General features: G+C 37.4%; 2 protein-coding genes across 5 annotated transcripts in view; both read left to right on the forward strand.

Moving 5' to 3' along the window:
• Positions 1-3190: 3190 nt before the first annotated feature.
• Positions 3191-19084, forward strand: LOC110830258 (SID1 transmembrane family member 1). Its single transcript, XM_022064942.2, has 16 exons — positions 3191-3856; positions 4110-4249; positions 4495-4665; positions 5965-6109; positions 6951-7034; positions 7686-7915; positions 8364-8591; positions 10060-10207; positions 11158-11346; positions 11683-11800; positions 12810-13049; positions 14125-14235; positions 15511-15638; positions 16177-16287; positions 16542-16655; positions 17794-19084. The coding sequence occupies exons 1-16, from the start codon at positions 3662-3664 to the stop codon at positions 17854-17856; spliced, it is 2415 nt and encodes an 804-aa protein (XP_021920634.1). The 5' UTR covers positions 3191-3661; the 3' UTR covers positions 17857-19084.
• Positions 19085-21155: 2071 nt separating this feature from the next.
• The window catches only part of CdGAPr (GTPase-activating protein CdGAPr), a 95252-nt gene continuing 90896 nt past the window's right edge, over positions 21156-25511 (forward strand). For all 4 annotated transcript variants that reach the window (XM_087340837.1, XM_087340844.1, XM_087340838.1 and 1 more), the window contains exon 1: positions 21156-21324. The gene's annotated coding sequence lies outside the window, so the exon portion shown is untranslated. The remainder of the gene's footprint in view (positions 21325-25511) is intronic.

Genomic DNA, 25511 nt, shown 5'->3' on the forward strand with positions numbered 1-25511 from the left:
AACTGAAAATTAAAATGTTAAAGTGGAACAGCTCAAGAATAATTAAAAGGGAATTGTGTGTTTTATGTCTCCATTCAGTCTGTCCCCACATCTCCCTCCCTCCCATGCATTCCAGGAAGCAATGTACATTCTGGCTTAAGTAACCTTGTTCTGTCTCACCTTGTAAAGTTAACAGTAATCTGTCTTTTTCTCTTTCTCAAGTTATCGTTCAGATTGAAAATATGTGGTGCCACGTTCTCTGTCAGCATATCATTTGTGCTGTGTATGGCTATTTGAAGGTTATAATGCAGGAAGAACAGTGGCATTTTAAAAATGTTCTATTGTTTACTACAGGCTTTGTACAAATAGCTGCCAACATCTGTGGCTGTAATGATTCAACAAGCAAGGAACAATAATGCCTACCAAACTTTAGTCATAAACCTAGAGAGGAGATGTTATGTAGGACGTCTAGGCATAGGATAATATTAAAGTGGATACTAAACATGATATGATAGGGTGTAGACTGTAGGACCAAAATGGCTCTTGTGAAGATGGTAGTGAAAGTTCTGTAAAAGTTGGAGGATATTTTGGTCTGTAAATTATACTGTAGGGACATGTTTGTTTTGTGCAAGATTCATGGTGGTATGTTGAAAATGATTATAACCTACGATGAATCAAAGGGAGGAGTTGGCATGTTCTTTAAAGTGTAAAAAAATGTGTATTTGTTAAGCAGTTGTGTGAGTTGAGTCTGAAATCCGGAGAGGGTGAGTTCAGGGCAGATTCTGACATGTTAACCCATTAGAATTCATTAATACTGTAAGACTGTGAACTGCCTCTCCCCCCAAGTACCTACATGGCTTATAGTAGGACAGCTTTACTTTTTTATGTTCTTATCATATTTAACTGATACCTTCTTTAATTATTTTAACCTGCTTATAAATGACTGTTAATTATTGTCAATACATTTTATTTCTAGAAGCAAATATTCAGATTCATGAATCTTTTTTTTTTGTGCATAATAAATTCAGTACCAGGTTTTCAAAACAATCTGCTTTAAATAAATGTAGAATTAATCTGTGTATTTTTCTGTCATTTTTTAATATTTAATAACAGCATAAAACTATGGAACAAGTGTACAAATTAACAAAATACATAAGTTGATAAACTTTAAGGTGATATGGTATAGCATGTTTTTACTCGATACCAGATGAAGATGTCATTGTTGGTGACATTTGAATTGTTGCTATTGAGTAGAAACCTTAAGGAATTAAGACTAAGCATGAGAATTGTAATCATCCAGAACGTTTCTCCTGTATTCATGGAAAATGTTTTTATAAGAAGACACGCTATAACTAGTTTCACATCTGGCTCACGTTTGTATCCTATATTAAAAATTTGTCACCTGTGTATGCTGTTTTAGGTTTTTTATACTATATACATATATATATGTATAGTAGAGGTGCCAACTTTAATAAATTGTGTGAGTATGGAATTATTATACACACGTATTAAAGCACATTTGGGAAGAGTATTTCTGACCTTTTTTGTGAAGTTAAATGAAGAATTAAATTTATAGTGCTTTATAGATTTATAATTATAAACTTTATACTAAGTAGATTGTCTGAAATAAAAAATCTGAGAATGCATTTTGGCTATATGAAAGTTCATGTATTATCTTCATCCAACATGAAATTAATCCTAATTTACAATAGGGGGATTTACAATGTTACAGGAACTAAAACTAGTTAATTATACATAATAAAATGTTGCCATATTATGTATTACACAACAAAGGCAGAGTTGCAATTTCATTATTAATAATAAGAGGGTTTACTGGTTGTGAAAGAGTTGGGGGCCACCTGTATAAGCTGTGAGACACTCGCCTCAAACCTACCATCCTACTGCCTACTTTGCCAAGAGGAAATAATGAATTAATTAATTATGTCAGGATTGGATTTGTTAGAGGAATCAGTTGGTTGAAAGGTAATTTTAAAAATGTTATGCTGTGGGTAATGTGAGGTTTACAAATGGTTTCTCCTGTGTAACACAAGAAACCATGGAAAACATTGTGCACCTGCTTTGTGGCGATACTGATTCTTGTTTAGATTATTGGGTAAAATCAAGTATGGGGACCGTCGGTTGAATTGTTGTTGAGGATGGTAAACCCACTTTTATTTGACTTTTCCTCCTGTGCAGAATTGGTGACATTTCTGCTGTCCAGCTTATTTGGGGCATGGTAAAAGAGGTAAGTTTAATTATTGTGGGATGTAAAGCCTGAATCAAAATCCTGTTGAGAACATTGTATAAACTGTTGGTGTTATCATTTGCATCTTGATTAAGAAGATAACCCAGCTGTGGGACAATTTAAATATGGTTATGCAGATTAGCGTCATCAATGGCCTTGGCCCTTTGGCCACTAACTGCAAGGATGGTAGTATTATTACTCATTGGGACAATGTATATTCCATTTTCAGAGGAATCTGCTGGGTGTGTGAGCATTGGGCAAAGAATGCATAATTACATTTAAAAGTTTTTTCATACCTCAAATAAAACCCCAGATCCTCTACAAAGCCCAACTGGTAATACTAGTTTTTAGAAACGTACAAATACGTTCTGTGAGATAAATGTTTTCAGTTATTGAACGTTACAGTAAGTGTTATGTATAGTTACCAATGTGTTTAAACAGTTGTAGGATTTCAAAATGTTGCTGAGAAATGGCTTCCTCCAACCATTTGATATAAATTATGTGAAACTAATTAAACCAGTAAACATTTACTCGGTTTTTGTGCAAAGAATGGATTAAGTTTTACATTATCTGGGTCTTGAAATTATTTATTAAGGAAAAATCTGAAGAGATGTTCTTAATGAACATAAACAACGGTTACATCTTTAGACCTGTTTCTTTAAAGCTAAAGGTGTTCTGGGTCTTGCCATCTTTTCCTAGGTCTTCCAGCAGCCCATCTTCCCCGGGGTGGATATAGAAAAGCTAGTTGGGGTAAGTGGCTTCCTGTCCATTCAACAAGCCCTTATGATATAATTTTATGTCCTCTGTTAGAATGTTCACTTTTAACTCATTACGAATGTCAGGATTTCTCTGGCGGTCCAATCTTGTAAGGCCTAAGGAGATTCTGATGGCCTTCCATTTCATGCACATCATTTCGTTTACTGTGTGAATATCCTTAATTGTTTCTCTTTTCGGTTGGTTATTCGTGTTCGTGTCATGCTGTTGTTGGTACCATTGGTATATTGGTAATAACCTGTAGAATGTGATGCGCAGTCTTATGATTAGACTTTGCCTGTGGATTATGTTGTAGGAGCAGAAAATGTGACACGCATGCAATCTGTTATCTACGATGAAAATGCGGATCAAATTTTGTAATGTGTCCATTATAACAGCGTCATAAACTATGGCGTGCATATGTGATATGACGTAGTATAAGATCGGGAAGACAGCTTCTGTAAAGAAAAGTGTAGTTGGTTATTCATGTTTGAATATGACATTGAAAAGATTTTGTTGTGTTTGAAGCATTGTAGCCGGTTTGGTATTTTAAATACACTGCACCATGGGACTGTGATGTTATCAGTACCAGTAATTACTGATGTTAAACGACACTAAAATAAGGAGAATCTTCATCCTACATTTGCGACAACGTTTGAGGTTTAACGTGATAACTGTTTAAATATGTGTCGCATAAACGTATTTGTTACTGCCTTGTGGTTAACAGTAGCCATAGGTTCAGGAACTCCAGACATAATTCGGTTGAGTGAAGAAAGGAGCAACATTGTACCCATTGTACTGAATGGGACATACGGGAAAGTATATCTCGAAGAAGTTAACAATGCAGTGGAATACATATTTGAGTTTATGAACTTGCAGGTAGGTGATTGTATTAAAATTATTTAACCGTTGATCCACGTGTTGTATAATCTGTTCTAAGTAATTCCTAAACTTGATTAATTCGTAGGAAGGAGAATTAAGACATTTTGGGTTTTAGATACTGATATGCAAAGCAATAATAGTGAAGATCTGAGAGAATTAAATTGCCAAGTGTTTGGTATCATGTGTAAATTTCAAGAATTGTTACTGTACAGTTTATATAGTTTCTTTCTTATTTCACCAATGTTTATAGGTATCTCCAACACAACCAGCTCGTATCATGGTGGAATGTAATAGTTCAAATAGGACTTACCCTGTGATGGTTGTTGTTCAACAGCAGAAAGGTGTGCTGTCATGGCAGTTGCCTCTTGTAGTTGAATCTAGGACACATCTGTAAGTAACTGAGTACATTCTCTGGAATAAATACGACATCGAGGGGTTTTTTCTTCACAAAACGCTGTGTCTCACCAGATGGGTTTGTGGAGACTGGTAGTGTTTAATTTGAGAATGAAAACCAATGAAATGCAGTGTAAATTTTAATTTTGTATTTTAATGCTTGGTTGAAATGCATTAGATGTCTCTGTGGATCTGCCACTGATATTTCAAATGTGTTTAAAACTGTATGTTGATTTTTTCAGCTTTCAGTATTCTCGCACGTCTCGCACTTTGTGTCCTGACAACAATTATTATTCTCCACATCACCAGGGTGTTGGAAGGACTAATGTAGTTACAGTTAGCGTGTCCACTGCCAGTCCATACAACGTGACCTTTTCACTGTGTGTTGGCCAAGAGGATAATTTCTCTGTCAAGTGAGTAGAAATCCAAGACACATTTTTGACTGTTCAGCACATGAGCTCTGTGGAAATGTGAGATGTTTCTCATAACTGTATTTATTCTTCATTTTGCCTGGTCTGGAAAGGTGCTCTTTTCCAGGAACATAATGATCAAATTAATTTCTGATAAGAATACAGTTAAATTTATTACCCACTTAGTTCTTGAAAATTAACTGGTAATTTTTAGAATCCCATGTGGAGCATGTGTATTTGTATTTTTTCTGCAGTTGGCTGATATATTTGTTTTTAACAGGATTTGGAAAACCAGGAGGCCGTAGTCAGAAATAGACTGTAGCATTACATAATCTACAAAAGTCTTTCATAAATTGATTATTTAATACTTATCATTATCATCATGAACAACCCTTTCACTGCCATTACAAATGCATGCTTTGACTATGTGCTAGAAGTGTGTACTTTTGTACAGAATTACATTTATTTTAATTCCTATTATAAAGTCTCGATAAAGTACAGATTGCAGGTGTTTGAGAATCGGGTGTTGAGGAGGATATTTGGGCCTAGGAGAGAAGACGATGGGGCATGGAGAAAACTGCATAATGACGAGCTTAAAAATCTGTACTCCTCCCCCAGTATTGTCAGGGTGATTCAGTCGAGAAGAATGAGATGGGCGGGACATGTAGCGCGCATGAATGGGACAAGAGGTGTGCACCGGGTATTGGTTGGGAAATCTGAGGGGAAGAGACCTCTGGGGAGACCTAGACGTAGATGGAAGGATAATCTCAGGCGGGATCTATGGGAGACAGGAGTTGAAGGAGACTGGATTTTGTTGGCCCAGGACAGGGTCCGGTGGAGGGCTTTGGTTAATTCGGTGATGAACCTTCGAGTTCTGTAAGCCATCTGGTTGGTTGGGTCCACTATTTGGGAAGCCTGAGGAGAAGAGACCGCTGGGGAGACCTAGACGTAGATGGGAGGATAATCTCAGGCGGGATCTATGGGAGATAGGAGTTGAAGGAGACTGGATTTTGTTGGCCCAGGAGGGCTTTGGTTAATTCGGTGATGAACCTTCGGGTTCCGTAAGCCATCTAGTTGGTTGGGTCCACTATTTGGGAAGCCTGAGGGGAAGAGATCGCTGGGGAGACCTAGACGTAGATGGGAGGATAATCTCAGGCGGGATCTATGGGAGATAGGAGTTGAAGGAGACTGGATTTTGTTGGCCCAGGACAGGGTCCGGTGGAGGGCTTTGGTTAATTCGGTGATGAACTTTCGGGTTCAGTAAGCCATCTGGTTAGTTAGGCATGTGTCCTATATTCACAGGTTGTCCGAAGAAAGAACGGTTTATGTCTCTCCTGCTGAGCCTCAGTATTATGACTTCAAGTTTGAAGACAGCGTTGAAACAGTTTTACTGCGAGTTGATTCTGACGATGACATCTGTATGACTGTTTCCATCCAGAATAAGAGTGTAAGTTTTATGGAACTGTGGATTGTTCAGACCAGTGGACAAAGATGAACTTTTTCAATAATTTAACGTAAATGGAAACCCATTTAACATTTTGTGAGAAATGATAAGCCGGGGTGTTGCGCATAAGTGAATATTTACCAGATTTTTTTTTCTTTTTGTATTTCAGCATTTACTCGCAGTGATGTACTGTTAATTTAGTAATTGCTTATAATATTGAAACATTTAAGAATCACAAACATATGTCATGTCATATACAGTTGCTTCACTTCGTTACCGTGGCGTTTAATTTTGTTCTTGAAGAAATTTTTAAGTCAGAAACTTTAGATGTAGTTAGAATTTGATGTATACACATGTTCCTAAATCTGTTATCATAATTTCCTTCCCCTTAATAAGTTTCAGACAATTTTCCTGATATTTCTGAATCTTTACAGCAATGATATACGTACCTTCAAGGATTTAAAAGTGTTGCTTCTTCCAGGCTTTCGAGATTGTAGAACGCCAGTGCCATTCAGTGCAGGGTCCACAAACTTACTTAATTATCTAACTTTTAAAAATATGGTACATTGCTTAAGGTCACTTATGTTTGATGATTGTTAGATTATTTATTGTTGTTGTTTATCATCAAATGTGGTGGAGAAATTGTTCGTGGATATATGTGGTAAGGATTAGGAAGGATGAAATCATTTGAAGATACTGTCCTAACATTTCATGGAGGGACAGAGGAAAACCATGAAGAACCTCGGTCAGAATTGCTGGTAAATTGGCAAAGTTGAAATTCAAAGCAGGTTTCTCCTGATTACAGGTATAGAGGTTTTAGTACTGATCTGATCTCTGTTTGCAGTGTCCTGTGTTTGATCTGGAGCGGAATGTCCAGTTTGAGGGTTACTGGCAGACCGTGAACAGACGCGGAGGAATCACACTTACTGCAAGTTGAAGTTAAAATTACACAGCGTATAATATAAAACCTAATTAATGTGAAACTGACGAAGTCTGTAAAATTGGACTCCAGCTTGATGATATAACGTCACTTCTCGCTCAGTATTATGCAGTAAAAGTTTCGATTTGTGTTGTATTAAGAATAAAATTAATCCATGCTTCTCCAGACCTTGTAAATGTGGATGTCTCTTATTCTGGTTGAATTTGACTTTTGGTAGAGAAATTCAGTGAAAAGGAAACATTTTACTTTGAGCATTATTGATGAACTAAAGATTGTTTAGAAAATAGTCGGTGTAAGGTTAGCTTAAGGTTAGGTTAGTAATGTATCCTGCTCTGTTTTGCCAATAATTTATTTTTGTCGTCATAATTTGCTTTTTGCCTTCATCAAATCTGCGCTACCGTTCCCGAGTTTAGGTCTGACGATTGTAGATTTGTTTTCGGTACGGAGTCTTGTCTGAAGCAGTCGTTTGTTTCTTAAGTTTCTGTAGATAGTTTGTTGTGAAACCACAAAATATGTTGGAAAGAGTATCTTGTAGGTTGTATGCTGTGGTGGAGGACGTGTTACTTAATCAGAAATGTTTTTTTTTTAAGTTATAGAATTCTTTCATTTAATGATGCATTTATTCACACTTGTTTACAGAAAACGGCATTTCCTTTAGGATTTTACGTGGTATTTGTGGTGAAATGTGATGACTGGGACTGTTCTGGATCTTACGAAACCGTGAAAGTTGGTCGTAATAAGTCTCTGAAGTTCTCTATTAAACCTAGCATTACACACCACAGCTACATCATATCTACAGTTGTTGCGTTGCTGGTCATATCGCTTTTCTACATCTTCTCAATTGTGGTGTCGGTGGTGTACTTCATCAAGTGAGTACAAGCTTCATACTATTTTGGTGGTTGTAGACTTTCAGGAGAAATTTGACTGACATAATGATGAAAACAAAAGAACAAGATTGTTTTTGGCATTTTTTAACTATAGAATTATGAAGGAATAAATTCATGTTCATTTCAAACAAGTTTGTGGTGGTAAAACCTCAAATGAAGTAAAGAAGACTTAAGCAGAACTTGTATCCTACAGGACACTAACTTAGGCTTGGCGAGTCTCCCGACATTGTGTGCTGTTTAGTCGATATTCCCTTCAGTTTCCTCCCTGTATCTTTTGTTTCCTCTATCATTTATTATAGATTCTTCTGTTTTTTTTCCCTTTCTATCCATCTTTCATCCCACCTCCTTATCTTTCCCTTCTTCATCTCTTTGTTTTCAGTGATGTCACTGGATATTACGCTGTGTAATTATTTGCCATTGTTTTCTGTAGGCAGCGACGTCAGCAGCTACTGGACAATGGTCCGTTGGATGACGCAAGCATCCAGTCGCCTCAGTCTCCTCTGGGACTGCCGAGCAGCTACGGGCAAATTCAGACTCCAAGCGCCAGCAGTGATTTGACAAGTCCGGACTCCGTTATCCGGTGTCACTCTGACTCATCGTTAGACGAGACTGACATTGATATGATGCAGGATGCTGACAGTGACAAGGATGTTTTCAGGTTCGAAATTCAGTGGCTGAATTAATAAATGAGACTGTAAAGTTGTAGTCTGTGCTGGAATACACAGTTTCCACCCTTTTTTCCCCCATTTCTGAATGCTACTAGTTGAAATAAAGAAAATATACTGGGATACTGGGAACGACCCATTCTTCAAGTGCCTGAGCACTGCGGGTCCCAACTTTTCGTTGGCTCTGATCTATGGACATTCGGTAGGACTCCTTGGACGAGGGATCGGCCCGTCGCAAGGCCTCTACCTATACACAGGACAGCACAACACAGAAAAACGCGGACAAACATCCACGGCTTGAGTGGGATTCGAGCCCACGGTCCCAGCGACCAAGCGACACAAGGCCCACGCCTCAGACCGCGCGGCCACTGCGAACCCCTAAATAAAATATAATAATTTTTTTTATATTTAATTGGCTGTTCTGTTCCTCAGTTTACTACATTAAACTTTGTACATCCCAGTGAATGAAATTTGTTTCAGCAAGAATTAGAACTTTCAGCGATCATAATTTTTTTTCTTTTCGCAGTAAAAGTTCAGTATAGGAATTTCTATAATGAGGCCTGCTTCTCAACTCTACCGGTCTGCACCATAAAATCTGACTCACCACCTACTGCCTGTCCTAAGTTAGGGTTCCAGAACTTGCTACTTGTCGCAAAGGATAAGTTGCCTGTTGCGGTAATTGCCCACCGGTAACACTAGCCCCTAGTCTGGAACAGTCGAGGTCTTCCTGACTGCACATTCACCTTGAAGATGGCAACCGTGATGTTGGTTAAATTCCAACATTTGACTCGACTCACACCTGAAAGCCCAAGTTATGTCCGTTCTTTGCAGTCTTTTGTGGTTCAGTGACATTTATATGTGAAGGAAATAGTATTAAAAATATATATTAAAATTGGCCGTCAATCACAATATAAGATAATTAAAAGATTAAAATATCATTTTTCGTTCCGTATCGAGTACTCGATTTACATATGGAACATTTACGACATGTTTCGGCTATCATAGAGCTGTCATCAGGTGTTATGTTATAAACTTTTTAACTGAATTACTGATTTTTAATGCTTTTTAGTTTTCATTTTTCTTATCATTTTCTCGTCCTTCATATATGTGAAGGAAATGTTTTATCACACACAATAATTCTTTATGCTTTAATAATAAGAGTGTTTCCGAGCTGCGTATAAAACGTATGGGTAAGAAGTAGATTTTTCTTGAGCATTATTTGTTCCTTTGCTTATTTTTTCTCAGTTCTCTCTCTGTCTCTTCTTATTTATTTGTGCATAAAGATTTACTGCAGTGGCACGTTGAAGTAGAAATAAAGTGACCAGAACTTCTTGCTCTGTAATTTTGTGTTAATGAGTAGAATGGAAATTGGTGTAATTAAAATATCTGATATTTCGTATCTGAACTCTCTTTGCAAGAAATGTGTTTATAACCGCATTTTTTTGTTGTGTTGTTTTACAGAACAAAAACCTTTTTGACTGTTATGGACCTGGCACGCAAGAATCCACGAATTTTACGCAAGAAGTCGCAGCTGTACCTGTGGAACCTCCTTACTGTTGCCGTGTTTTACTCTCTGCCAGTTGTTCAACTTGTAATCACTTACCAGCAGGCAAGTGATGTACCTCAAAAAATTAGCTACTTTCAGCTAACTCTGTAATGCAGTCTTGTTTTGGCAGACGATATGTGTTTCATTTTCTTAAGAAGTATCCTGCCATGAAACCCAGAGACAATGTTAAATGCATCCTTTTCTCCACGGTATGGTGGGTCCTTGGGGTCGCAGATGGAGGGGATGGCCTCCAGATATCGAGATTAGTTGTGTATAAATTGATAAAGAAGTCACGGACAGCCAACGTGGAATGGTCTTCCTGTTTTAGGGTTGAGAAGCCTCCGATCAGCTCCTTACAAAAAAATCAGCATTTTGTTAAATATTACGTAGGGCCACAGTCTTGTATAGCGTCTTTAGAATGACTTAAGAAACAGAAAATAACGTGAGATTTTGAACTTGGGAGATTCTGGAATCCCTGTAGGCGAGGACATTGAAAGAAATAGCAAGAGAATTTGCAAAGTACAAGTTAAATTTAGGAGAGGAGATGGGACAAGGACTTTACTGATTCAGCAGATAACCATACTTATTTATTTATATATATATATATATAGAAAGAGAGAGAGGCAGTATCTTTTTGTGCATGCAGTTAGGAGGTTGGAACTTGTTATGAGTGTGCTTGCTCCAGTTGAGGATAAAAGTGATGATATTATGAGTTTATGTGAAAGTGGAAAGTGCGTTTGACCAGTTTCGTAAGTACCACATGAAAATTTTGTGGAGAAATTTCATCGTAACGGTAAGGAGAGAAGAGGTTTTCAATCTGACAGGTGGGAACAAGATTCTGCATGAAACTAGAAATGATCATAGCGTTAGAATTGTAAATTTTTGCCGTATCAGATAGTCTAACTGTGAAGGACCTGAAATTCAAATCCCAGATCTCCCAAAAATGAAGCAGGAGTGTTTCACTATTGATTATGACATGGGGAAATATGCTGTTAGTTGCACGCTGCTTCCAGGTTCTGAACCAGACCGGAAACCAGGATCTTTGCTACTACAACTTCTTGTGCGCACATCCGCTTGGGCTCCTCAGTGACTTCAACCATGTCTACTCTAACATCAGTTACATCCTGTTGGGTCTGTTGTTCATTTTCCTGACCTACCGCAGGGATGTCATGCATCGGCTGTGTGACGATAGGCTAGACAAGGTACAGACCTCCGTGCTCCTGCATTACATGCCCAGAAACACTAATTACGCTTGCCTCGTTTTTGTCCTGTTTGCTTATTTAAAATCATATATTTGGTTTCTGCCTCATGACTGCAGTTTTATGTGTACTTTTTTTAACTCCGTTGTCATAATTTGTCTACCTGTGTTTTATAAACATTTTAGTTTATTTATGCACAATCTTAGTTTTAATGAAGTGTGAGTGTGATGTAGTATATAAAGTGTGTAATAAGTGTATGTTTTACTATACCAATATTAAAATATATTTTGTTATTGCCTGTGCGGTTCTGCACCTTTGGACGTCTCTGGGTTGTTTCAGTACTTTGGGATCCCACAACATTATGGGCTGTTTTATGCAATGGGTGCTGCACTTATTATGGAGGGTGTGCTCAGTGCATGCTATCACGTATGTCCTAATCATTCCAATTTCCAGTTTGGTAAGTAAAATAAAAAAAAAAATATTTCGCGTTTCAGTATAACATTTGTGGCTGTGAAGGTAAAGCTTCTGTAATCTTAATGTTGAGTTCTAAGTGTCCAGATATTTACAGGTGATGCATAATTACACGTAATAAATGTTGAGTCTAACATTTCGTATAATTCGCTGGGCTTGTAATCGTGGGGTCCCGGGTTCGATTCCTGGTCGTGCCCGGATTTATAACTTGTGTTGGGCAAGGCCGTGGTCTAGGCATCACGGAGTTTTCCTCCGGGGCTTCCCGACAACTACGCCATTCTCATCTTCATCATCATTGCGGGTGCAATGTGAACTCGCCACCATTGGGCACACCCTGTGCAACGCCACTCGGCGGAAAAGTATTTCACTACGTCGCAGGACTTTACGGCCATTGGCGTAAGTCAAGAGCCACTGCATTAAAAAAAAACATTTCGTATAAACACACGTTCTGTTGTGTTAGTGGGATGTGGCGATGTTATGCAGCAACCTGATTTCTGAGCTTGTAACTGTTCGCTAGTCCAACCCTTGTTCTGGCGTGGGTACAGAAACTTCCTTGATCATGCCAAACATGGATGCAGTAGCATCTTGATGTCCAGGTTCCATGTTAAGTTGAGATCACAGCCCTTCTTACTTGTTTTTGGTGCTCAACCTTTAAATTTTCAGTCCATCAGTATTTTTGTTAATTTTGATGTTGCGTAACATGCTGGTGGAACGTGAAGGCCACATTCTATGATTGGCTTAGCTTGAAATGCTCATCCGTATTAAAATTATTAAGATGTAGGAGCACTGAACAAAGTCTGCTATGTGTGGACTGCTCAACTTAACTCTTCTGTTGTCTAACACAAGACCAATAAGGACGAGGCCTTGCACCAGACCGATATCAGCAACTTCTTGTCAGTCTACACATCCTGATAAGCATTAAACAGCGTACTCTGTGTTTGTATCAATCCTAAACTGCTAGTATACTGGTCTGAACTGTCGTGAATTGCTTCCAGATACTAGTTTCATGTATGTAATATCAATGATGTGCATGCTGAAGATCTACCAGACACGACATCCCGACATCAATGCCAGCGCGTATGCCACGTTTGGCGTGCTCGCAGTGGTTATTCTGGTTGGGATGTGCGGTGTTCTTGGAGGAACATTGTACTTCTGGATTGGCTTCACCATTGTGCATCTGATGACGTGTCTCGCTCTCAGTGCTCAGATATATTACATGGGCCGTTGGAAGCTTGGTGAGTCACCGTAATGACTTTTATGACGGTGTTCGTGCAAAAGAATTGCATATCGTATGAATATTTCTTTATTTGTATTTGTAATATAACACATTTTGGATTTTTGTGAGGACTTGTCTTGGATCAAGGCACTTACTCTGTCTGTCAGCCCCATATGTTTTATGAAATTATTACATAATTTTATTCTATATTTTTATGCATAGTTGAGTGTTTTTTTAATATAGGTCCTATCTGCAAGGCAATGTTTTAGAGAGGGGAACCATTTCAGATTGAGAAGTAGGGTCAGAAGTGTGTGACATGCTTCGAAGAGAGTGTGCATTATGCATGAATATGTCAGAGGAATGCTACATGTCCATTTTCGTTGTTTCTGTTCTTTGGTTGGTTTGTTAGGCGGGTAGTTGAATTGATTTTGTAAACCACGGAGATAACTTGCTTTATGTCATATTATTTGTTATCATTGCATAAAGAAGTTTTTAAGAACATATGATTTTACAGATAGATATTAAGTAGTCCAAGTAAGGTAACACTATCTTTTATTAATGATTTTAGTGATAATTGTGGAAATTAAGTATGTTAGATAGCAATTTATTTGTTCTGTTACCTACCATCTAATGCTACAGTTATGCAGGTGGTAGTTATGTTAAAGCTTGCATAGTGTGTTTTTCTTATATCAGCTAGGAGCGTTCGCAATTGAAAATTTTTACAAAGAATGCATATGGAAACTGTAAATTATGGCACATATTGTACGTTTTCAGTCTTTTTACACAACAGTTAATTTGTGATCAGTATTGTTCAGTTTACTGTGATGTTCTGTAGAAGACTTTTACAAGTTCCTTAAGACTTCAGGCACCAACTAAGTAACTGTGTGGAATAATTCCCTTCTTTAAAATCTTATAATCGCTCATCTGGTCAAGAAATTCCCTGCGTTGTATTGAACATGAAGGTATTACTGTTTTCACAAAAGCTCATCACTTATCCTTTTCCTATGCTAGGGAAATAATAATGTATTAGCTTGTCACCCCTAGCCCTCCAGAATATAATGTTTTTAATTCTGAATGGTGATATTTGTTTCCAGACCTGGGAGTGTTTAGGAGGGTGTTCATAGTGATTTACAATGACCTGAGGGCCGGCCCCTGGCATTGTATAAAGCCCGTCTATCCCAACAGAATGGTACTGCTTATATTAGGTAAGGCATCATATACTTTGAATTTAGTAATAATTTACCAGTTATAACCGTCAATCATATTTTAATTTATGACAGCGTCAATTCACCGTTTTCCTCTAAACCCGTGTGTCCAAAGATATGGCACACATGCCACATTTCAGAAGACAAAAAAATCTGTACACTTTTTTACTTTAACGGTAAGTTTAATGCTACCATGTAGTTGCTGCTGAGAAGACATCTTGTGCGCTAGGTAAGATTTCAGCTTCTCATGTTCAAAAGCATGGAGGCAGTAAGCACCTCTGAAAAATCTGTCAGTTTCTGTGAGACTGCACAGTACAGTGTGCCAGAAGACGGTTATTTATCTCCAACCGTTTGTCTCTTCGTGGTTTGGTATCTCATGAAAGTATTGTTATGTTTTGTTTGATCTGTGGCAATTTTGTAAAACTGCATTTGCATCTTTCATGTGTAGCATATCAAAATCCCTTTAAAAGAACAGATAATATTTTACTCTGTTCTGTGACGGTAGAAAATGGTTCTCAACTCGAAGAATCAGATTTATATAAGTTTTGCCTGTCATGGGGGAAACATTCAAAATTCTTTGGTGAATAAATAATGTTCTTTTTTAATTGTTTGTCTGTTCTCTTTCCCATGATATTTATTTATAACATAATATATAAAACATAGGTAACTGGCATTATCTGATTTTTTTAAGGTGCTGGAGAGAGAATTAATATAATCTGAAATGCCTTTTATGAGGTAGACACTACGTTATTCCCTTTTCTAACACGAAAGAAACAAAAACAATTTCAACATTAAAAATGTCGGCAGTAACCTGTGAAACAGTATTATATGTATCTGGTAGAAATATTGAAAGACACCTAGAAGAAGATGATTCTCATGAAGACTGCAGAAAACGTAAACAAAAATTTGTGTTTAATACCTATGACATGTTTAGTGTTTCATTCACATGTGCACAATGCTTTATCAGTCTCTAATTTTTACCATTTCTGTACAGTTAACATGTTACAGTCTCTTGTAACAAGGCTGTGAATCGGTGGAATGGAAAAGGAAAGACCATATTGTTCTTTATTCTACAATCAAGTTACAGCATTACATTTTTTTCCTTTATCAGTTTTATTTCCAGTTGCGCAATTCATGATTTGAGTCTCGCAGTTATGAGAATGATAGTTGTAACTACTTGTCAGCTCAAGAATTAATAAGCTGTAAGAATGAAAACAGCGCGTTATAAGGGAGTCCTTGTTGCGATGTTCGCATTTGATTGTGATACTGTTCTAGGAAATGTGTGCAACTGGGCACTCGCCGTCTTGGGCTTGATGTACCACTTGAGAGACTTTGCTACATATTTGTTGTCCATCTTTATGGCAAACCTTTTGCTGTACTGCCTTTTCTACATTGTTATGAAGGTATGATTAATTTTTTTCTGTAATGTTCTCGAACTGTGTGCCTCAGACTATTTATTTTGGACAGATATAGGGGAATTTGTCAGTGGTGTAGATGAGTGAATTACCTTCAGATCCAGGCTTAGTTTCATGGTTATGTAACTCCGTTGAGAGAATCAAGGCACCTGCACAGAATTTCGTAGGAAAACCTCTTAGAAGAAAAACCATTGAAAGATCAAGGAGAGGATTGGAGGATTGAATTTCAGGTAAATGAGTTTGAGATTGTTAACTGCATTTACCGATCTTAGAATCGGGTCCAGTAGTGGGCTTTGGCGATATCAAACCTTCAGTTTCCTTAAACCGCGCACATATTTTTTATGTGTCTCCAGCTTTCCTGCCGTGAAATTCAGTGAAACTGTTTTACTCATAACTTGTGGCACAAATTGTTCCATCCATAATGGGAGCTTACATTTAAATGAATTGTTTCTTGCCTTTGAGTGGTTGAAGTGATTTATTTTGTTCACAATACACACGTTTTTAATTTACTCGTGTTTTCTCGCAGCTGTGTCACCGGGAACGGATCCTGATGCAGCCACTGATATACATTCTTCTGTCGTTTGCTTCTTGGGGAGCTGCTCTCTACTTCTTCTTCAACAAGTCAATATCATGGGCGGTTAGTAATATAAACCATGGTGTTGTAAAGCTGCTTTGGCTTTATGATAATATAACATCAGAAAAATTAAGTGTCCTAACAAGAGAAAAAGAATTGTTTCGCCAGGTTAAATGTTTGTTTCCCTTGTCATATTTCACACTCATAAAATGTAAGATAAAAGTATAGGTTTGTGCTTGTTGTTTACTTTCGAAATTGTTTTGGGGCGGAGTCTGTTGTCCTGGCATGCAGTAATCTCTGTGTTTCCGCTGTTCCAGCTAACACCAGCGCAATCGAAGTCTTACAACCAGCCTTGTGAGGTCTTGGACTTCTTTGACAAACATGACGTCTGGCACTTCCTATCAGCTGCTAGCATGTTCTTTTCATTTATGGTGAGTATGTTATCTGTCGCTCTTCTTTTGTCCATGATAATGCAGGATAATGTGAATGCTAATATTGATGATTATATTTTGCTTATTAACAAACAATTACTGGGCTGAACATGCTTTACAAACAATTGGACATTCTTTTTCGAACGTCACGGTCCGCATATCCTCTCCAGTTACTTTTTATGTGAGCTGTGAAATGTTTGTAGTTAAATAATATAACATTTGCACAGTTTAATGACTAGGCCTATTTATGTGAATACACTCACGTTAAGAAAATCTGTATAGGCATTGGGATTTGAACTTGCAAACATGATCTTCACATGAATGTCAGTCCCCTATCATGCCAAATATCGTGACGCATCGCCGTGGGTGCCGGGGCCTCGCGCTGGAGGGGAGGGGCCGCCTGACTTCCAGGAAGCCTGGTCTTGATCTTTCAACATCTTGGGAGGGGGATATAACAAAGTCGCGTTCCTGGGTGCGGCCGAGTGGTGACGTAGCATGCAGAGAGTGAGCTGGAGGGCACCGCGAAGCGTTGAGCGTGTGTGGATGCCCATGTAAAAGTGTTTGTCGGATCGTATTCAAGGCAGCAGACTCCAGACAGCAAGGGTTGACAATAAAGGGCGTAAGAACCAACCTACGTCGCAATATTATACGAGGGAACACGGGCAAATAACCAAAGTATAGCATTCACCCCTTTCTACTTTCAGAGGACCCCAGGAGAGTCATTAACATTAATTCATGATTTTCTTCAGATTTGGTAGCCATATTGATATGTTTGTTTAACACATGCCTGGAAAGAATTATTATAGTTTATGGAAGGTATATGGACAAATACAAGGAGGTTACAAGCAATTGGAATTATGATGCCAAACGTATACTTACATTGCGTCTGGTTTGGAATTTAGAACATTTCAAGTGCTTGGTTTTTGTTGTACAGTGTACATATTTAGTTTCAAAGGTAAAATAAACAGATAGATATACGTACTGTGTGTGTTTGCATGTGCCATGCATACATGAGACGTTGTTTTGACGTCCACATTCTGATAATCTAATGAATGGTAGCTAAAACATAGCAGACCAATGTATTTTTCTGCACTGTTGGTAAAAGGTTTAACATCATTTTTTTTTTCTTTCCATGCAGGTTTTATTAACATTGGACGATGACCTAATTTTCGTTCATCGGAGTCAGATACCTGTGTTTTGAATTCAGTAAATGGAGTGATCTTCCTGGTGCTTATATTCTGTGATTACTAAATTGTACGTAGCTGTTTTTAGTGAGATGTGGCAATTTGAAGTGTTGCCAATTAATGAATGTTACTTTTGAAAGTGGATCAGGAATTCAGGCTGACTGCGGTACTTTTATAATTCAGGTATTTGAAGTTAAGTTTGTGTATTGAAAACTAACGTAGTTGAAAGAACGCACGATTTATACACGTACAAAACTATTAATAGTTGAAACAGAAACAGTTTAATAGTTATGTACTGTAACATGTATTAAGAATTTATTTTATATCATTATTTTATTCTTGTTATTTTGTGTATGTCAGTAAATTAAAATGTTTTGTACAGTGTGTGTGACATAAACGCATTTAGGGCTGACCATGTCTGTCCGTCAGCCTGTGTGTCCTTGTTATTCGATTTAGAACTTCTGGATGGTTTTTTTATTAAATTTGGCATGAGTATCATGCCATTGGTAGCCACCCGAAACTAGTAATTTTAAATGTCTTACAGTCTTCAATACCAACATAACAAATGAACGAACAAACTTATGAGGTGAGTCCTAATTTGAAAAATGCAGAACTTTGGTGCAGTAATTGTTTGTACAGTGTAAGTCTACAAAATGGTGGCATTTGATTCAGTCGTGCTCATGAGTCTGGCATGCTACCACAGAAGCACATGACGCATTGTGTTATATTTCACGGACTTACACTCTAAAAGAAGGAATTAAGATTTCAACATATATCATGGGCTAATATTGCATTTGTCAAGTTTGTAATAGCTATAGAAACAAAGTAATGGCCACCCTGTATAAAACTGCTTTTCTGTCAACTCTCAGGTTTTGATGAACAAATGAATCAGTAGAAATGAAAGAAGACACCATTTAAAACTTTGTTCATCTATTTTAGTGATGATAATTGTATAAATATTTAAAATATAATGCAATTTTCTCCAGTTTCTTTTGTGAATAAGATGAACATTAAAGATTTCTCTATGTTTTTACATTGTGTGTGATAATTTTCTGTGCATATGCACAGTGTATGTACGATATGGTCCATCTTACGTCAGCTAGGAGCATTCAGAATGCAAAGAATTCATGTGAAGATTGTGCATTTCATTACACACTACAACTTTCTAGTGTTGCTTTCTCTGGTGGACCAAGTAATTTGTTTGGTTGAACTTGCGTAGTAAATATAACAAAATATTTTCAGGGATGAGATGTCTCATTCAGTTTTATAATTTTTCACCAAATGCGTTAACTACTTGATCCGTACTTGTTAGGTATTCTTTATGCTTTAGCATAAGTAAGGAATGCCCTTGTTGGCATATCGTGTGTGTCCGTCTCTCATATCTTACCTCCAGCTAGACATGAACCCATACTCCCCATATTATTATTATTATTATTATTAAGTGTTCTGTCTTACGACAGGTCCATTGCTCTGCCCAAAAAGAGCTCTCCAGTTGTCCCTATTCTCGGCTTCTCGCTTTAATTCCTGGAACGTCATCTTCTTTCCTTGTTTAAGGACTCCCCATTTACACAAATATAATTTTCCTGTCTGGTTTATCGCGCACCCATCAGGTGTGACATAAAGAATGCCTATGGAAATTTTGTGTACTCTGCAGAGTACTCCGTTCCAGTCTTGGTGTTTATTGTATATTTATTTTACTTTGCAATTTTATACCACAGTTTGACTTTTATCGAATTTTGAGGAAGTAAATCATGTTGATAAATTTGTATGATGCATGTCATTGTGATAGAATAAATATCAGACACAATGAAACTTAATTAAATATCCTTTACATTAGTATACTTGCATTATGCTGGTATTTATTACATTATTAGAAAAACAATGCTGCAATTGTGTTTGCTACAGGTCTCTTAAATATAACAGCTGTTATAAATGCGGTACATCCTGTCGGGAATGAGTGTAAGGGTCAAATTAAGGAATTTAAATGGGCAGTTTGGCTTTCACAACTGGTAGATGGCAGAAAAAGTTTTGGAATGTTTGTTCAAATAGGAATATTTCTGACTTTTTCTGCCATTTGGGGCCTTTTCATTGCTACAGAAAAAGAGGCTTTGATACCAACTCAACCATTCTCATAAAATAGGATGGATTGACAGTAGTAAATAATAAGTAGTGACTAATATATTTCACTGCTTTGAAAAACACAAATCTCATATTCTGCATATTTTTACACACACTCAAATGCAGGTGTAAGAACAGGAGACAGAGAAATAATTGTTTAAGGTTAGGAGCAGCAAGCTACCATAGTTTACTGAAATTATGAATCAAAAATCCATTATGAGATGGAATATGATTCAAGGTCAGGAGTGGCAAGTTACTATGAGTTTGTTTGAAGATCTGCTGAAGTTATGAATCGTCAGAATTGGAAAGAAGTACCATTTGGAGTACACTGAAATACCAGAGGTGTTCTTTACACCACATCACGGGCCATGACATCAGCAGGGTAATCAAAGGTAACAATAAGGTAGGAGTGGTATTCAAGGTCGTTCATTGTTGCATGGCAGTGGTCGATTGTCATCCCTGTGACAGTGTGTTCTAAGGTCGTTGTTATAACATAATTATGAAAGATGTGACAAGACATGAATGGGCCAAGGTGTTTGTCAGTTTTACTAAAGCGTGAAGAATACTCAAAAGCCAGTATGAGAGAGACAGAAATGTGTTTCAAGGTTAGGATCTACAAGGGACCATGAGTTTGCTGAAGTACCTCAAAGGTAAATTACAGTTAAAATTCAGTGCATTGGAATGCCACCACTGTCTCAGAATTAAAAGAAAAAATGTTTCCAGTGCTCTGACAGACTTTTTGTTGGCTTGCTTCCCCTGTGTCCCTTCCATTTTCCCTACCTTGCATACTGTGACAGGTCAAGATTGGAGTTGTTTTGCGTCCATTGTAAATAATTTTCAGGTTTAGTAATTTGAATTGACATTGTAACAAGCATGGCCAACTGAACAACGTGTAAGATGCAAGTTAAAGGTGACCATTAATATAAGTCTTGTGATCAAGTTGTGTAATTCTCTCTGTGCGGTGTACAGTTTGAATTGTCGACACTACAAGTTCGGAGCTCAAATATTATTAGTGTGGAATGAAAGACTTTTCCACATGCCCATTCATGCATCAATTTTTTCGTCGGAGGTCAAAATGTACTGTACGGACCACTCGTGACCTGTTGCGCATTTGTCATATAACTTGTACCACGGCCAATAGATGGTGCTGCTTTGATTCTGTCCGTAAGGCAGTAGCGGATCCATGCTGTGGTACGAATGCAGTTTTGTTCCGCGTTTCCTGTGTTGTGCTACTTGTGCCAACGTTTTTGGTTATCGTTGCTATGTATGCTGCATACAGTTTTCTAATGTGTGTGAGTGATATGTGGTGGTTCAAAGATGGATATAGTTCAGCATTCTTGTTCCTGAATATGTTGGTTGGCCATTAGGTATGTAACTGTATTGAATGTGACTAGTGCTTAATCTAAATGACACCTTACTACTAAAGACGGGAGCGCCTCGCTATCTGAATGTGTGTCCCAATTGCGTTTTTTTTTGTATGTTTCGAAACGGCGTCTTGTCTTTGGTACCTGTACATGCGTACGAAATCAGTGAGTTTGTTTCCTACGCTCACCGAAAAAGGCCTTCATGTTATTTTCAATGCAAGTTGCTCTCGTTAAAAATAGGAAGTAATTAATCGCTAGTTTATCAATCTGGTAATTGTAGTGCCACGAGTCCGACATTTAAAGCAACATAACTTCAAATCTCCCGGGCATGTCAGTGTAACTTAAGTGAATTATTTACATAATGGATTTTATCAGTCGTCGATTCAGTTACATACTAGATAACAACGTTTGCGGAATTTCTGTTATCGAAAGCTCACAGCGTTGCGGCTGAATTACAGCCAGGAAGCTGTACTATGTATGAACTGTTTGTGAAGTTACCTCTAGGAATGTGTGTATGGGATTAAAATTGTGTAAATTTTACTATGAAACGACAGTTACCCTGGACATTCGAACTTCAGGCCACATATATTTCCATTTTCAGTATCTGTTTCAGAACAACTTGTTACCACATCCTTTAAGATTTGGTTGAAGTTCCTGGTTTTAAACATTTAAAGTAGCATTTTGAAGAACTGAATGAGAATTTTCATAAGAGTCTGTGACACTGAAAGTTGCTGTTTAAAAACAGTATATGTCTTGAAATGATCTCAGTTTCAGAATGCTTGTTACCGTCTTTTGCAAGAAAATTTGGGATGATGAACTCCAAACACACAGGAAAGTTTGGATTTTAAATGACGAGCAGTTTGCAGGCATAGCAGAGCCTTGGCTGCGTATGAGAACATGACAAAGAAATAGAAGATATTTATAATAAACTAGGTGCAAGTCATCGCGTTTTCAAATCATTGCCCGATTGTGCAGCTTCAGGAACGTATATTTATGATGAAGGATGTTGCATTCCTCATGACGTGAGACAGTATTTGAATCGAAGTGATCAGAACTGCTGGTTTCTCACTTGTTCTTTGGATTACAGAGGAAGATGGCCATCTTGTGGGTCTGCTTCAAATCATTCTACTTGTTTACTGACATGAGATTGTCATCCGTTCATTGAAAATGTGAAAAATGTTTATACTTTTGTATTTAAATTGACAAAGTTCTATTTTTTAACAATGTTCTTACATTGACGTATCAGCTACTCCTGATTTCTGGTCTTTCCCATTATTTCATGTTAGTTGTAAATGTTCATGACCGACTATTGGCATTGCCCTTTGTTTTTCTAATTCTGTTTGTGATTCTAACTTTGTTTTCCCTTTCAGAGGTCATCTAGTAGCCTCACACATAATTTTCGTAATCTTCAAGCCCCTTAATAGCCTTATCAGTCAAATATTTGAGTATATTTATGCATTGAGACCAACTCAGTGGGGCAGAGTCCTTATTTGGAAGCGAACACTCACTCTAATGGTCAGAATGCCATTAACATTGGCAAGTATCTAAAATATATGTTTAGTTGTTGATTTGATGTCCGTGGTGAACCATCAGCCCTAGGCACATCAGACGTGGTGTGGAGATGATCATAAATATACAGATTCTGCTGTAACTTCTTGTTAATTATTACAGTCGTCATTTCCCTGCCTTAACAGAGGCGGTAGTGACTTAGCAGGCACCTTTGTAATTACTGAGGCCACAAATCTTCGATCTCATGCCACGCAAATTTAAGACGGACAGAATCTGTACTCGAGCAACAAGTTCTTCCAGTAGGTGACAGCAACAGTATCATTAACAACACAAACAGTTATAACAACTGTAGGTACTTGTGGGTTATCGGGACACATTGCTTTAAAAATAGGTTAGGTTAGTTGTCATTTATTGAAATAAAATGTAATAACTTTCAAGTATATGTCATTTATCCACACACATTAACCAAACCTAACTAACCCAACCTAACATAACCTAACCTAAGCTAACCTAACCTAATATAACCTAACCTAACATAACCTAACCTAAGCTAACCTAACCTATTTTTAAAGCGATCTGTCCCGATAACCCACAAGTACCCAACTGTATAATAATAAAAATAACTTGATTGGAAAGGTGTACTCTGGAGTAGTTATCTGTGACTTTATTTATGTTACTGAAAGTGGGTGGTACATTTAGTGTTGTGGTGTTTTGAAACACTGGAATGAACATGTTGTGGAGAGTATGGTTGATTCTGGGCTGAGGAAGTAGTTAAGATTAGTAATGGATAAGTGGTTGTTGTTGTTGTTGCCCTGATTTTACTTTCCACAGATCTACTTTCTTCTCCATAGCTTCTGACAGGTTTGCTTTAAGCGTGTTTATTCGCCTGTGGCAGTCAACGTATTGTGATTAAGTTACACAACCTGCAGTGACAGACGGTTAGTTGTCTCCTTTAAAATGTGAGACTTAGGTCTTTTACGACTATTTCCGTGCGTAATTGTCTCTGCAAGTGGTCGAAAGAAATTTTGAGTATATTTATTCTGAGTTAGAAAATGTTCCTTGGCGTCTTTTGAGATTTATTCAGTTGATTCTATGACGGTATTATTATTAAGAGTAATTAATTGCTTTAAATATTGCGCTGTGCTTTTCACGATGGTTGACATTTTAATGGCTTCCGGTAGCGTATGAGGCCATTTTATTTTTAGCAGTTCCAGTTTCGAATGAGGTCGAAAATGTTTTTCTGGAGATACTCACAGATGTTTACATGAAGTTTAGCCGTTTTTGCACTTCTTATATGTTCGTTTGAAAAGTTTTAGTAGCTTATTCACAAGAGATGCATCATGTCCTCTTGTTAAATGTGCGCTCACATTTCTTACGCGTAAATTGTTGATTAAGAGAGCTTCACCACATACAGCACGAAGTAGACATCTCCGTTCACCAGTTGATACGCAAAACCGACCATCACGAAATCAGATATTTTCATTAAAGGAGGCGAACCGTGACTTTGTTCTGTAAATCTGTTACCACGTGTCACCGACACGCAAACCTCTTTAGCCTTAAGATAACTCTTCTGAATTGTGAATTATAATAGAAAGAGAATGACAATTCAGAGGGAACTGTTATCTTCATAATCTAGAACAGTGGTATTCAACCTGGGGTACGCTGAGACATCTTAGGGGGTACGTGAAATTTAAAAAAAAAAATATTATTTTATGATAAACACTGAATAATCAGTAATGTAATTTATTTAATTTATTTTAGATGTAGATTATATACTATGTATAACTTGAATTATACACCATCAACTTTGGGGGTACAAAGTTGAGAAATTATATTTGGGGGTACGCGAAGACATCTTAGGGGGTACGTGAAATTTAAAAAAATATTTATTTTATTTTATGATAAACACTGAATAATCTGTAATGTAATTTATTTAATTTATTTTAGATGTAGATTATATACTATGTATAACTTGAATTATACACCAACAATTTTAGGGGTACAAAGTTCAAGAGAAATTATATCTGGGGGTACGCGAACAAAAAAGGTTGAATACCACTGATCTAGAAGGTAAATTTTTACCAGATTACAGGGGTCAGCTTCCCAGAAGACACCCCTTTTTTCATACCCGCCGATGTGAGAACCAGGAATTTCACTTGTAGACTATTTCATAAACCAGGAATTAATATTTTTCACTTACGGTGAATTTAAACTGCACACTTTTTTTCTGACAGACTGAGGCTACAACGGGTGTATTTTACATTTGTTTCGTCCTGTCTAAAAAGAAAACCCACCAACAAGGAGACCGCCATTTCTACCAACCAGTTCGCTCGGGTCAATTTAATTACAGAATACCACCTGCAAGTGTTGGTGCTCGGAGTGCCTAATCGTTAGTCATCTCATGCTACACAATCGCTACTAACTGTGGTGCGTAATAATAAACCAAAAACCTAGACCAGTGGACATAAAAGCTTAAGTTCTCAATTTAATGTACCAACTCCTGTGAGGTGTTACGTAAGTATGCTCTGCTAAAAACCATAATCTTTTTGATTTAACTTGTTTTGCAAGGTTTAAAATCTTTTCATTGACTTTACGATGCACGTGGCGAAAGGATTTCAGCTGATCAAGAAGGAATTTCGTGTAAGGGAACTCGACAATTCATTCGTGTGTCTATTTTACCT

The sequence above is a fragment of the Zootermopsis nevadensis genome, unplaced genomic scaffold, assembly GCF_977971745.1.
Source record: "Zootermopsis nevadensis isolate Lab colony 2312 unplaced genomic scaffold, Znev_1.0 Znev_ptg000061l, whole genome shotgun sequence".
Lineage (NCBI taxonomy): Eukaryota > Metazoa > Arthropoda > Insecta > Blattodea > Termopsidae > Zootermopsis > Zootermopsis nevadensis.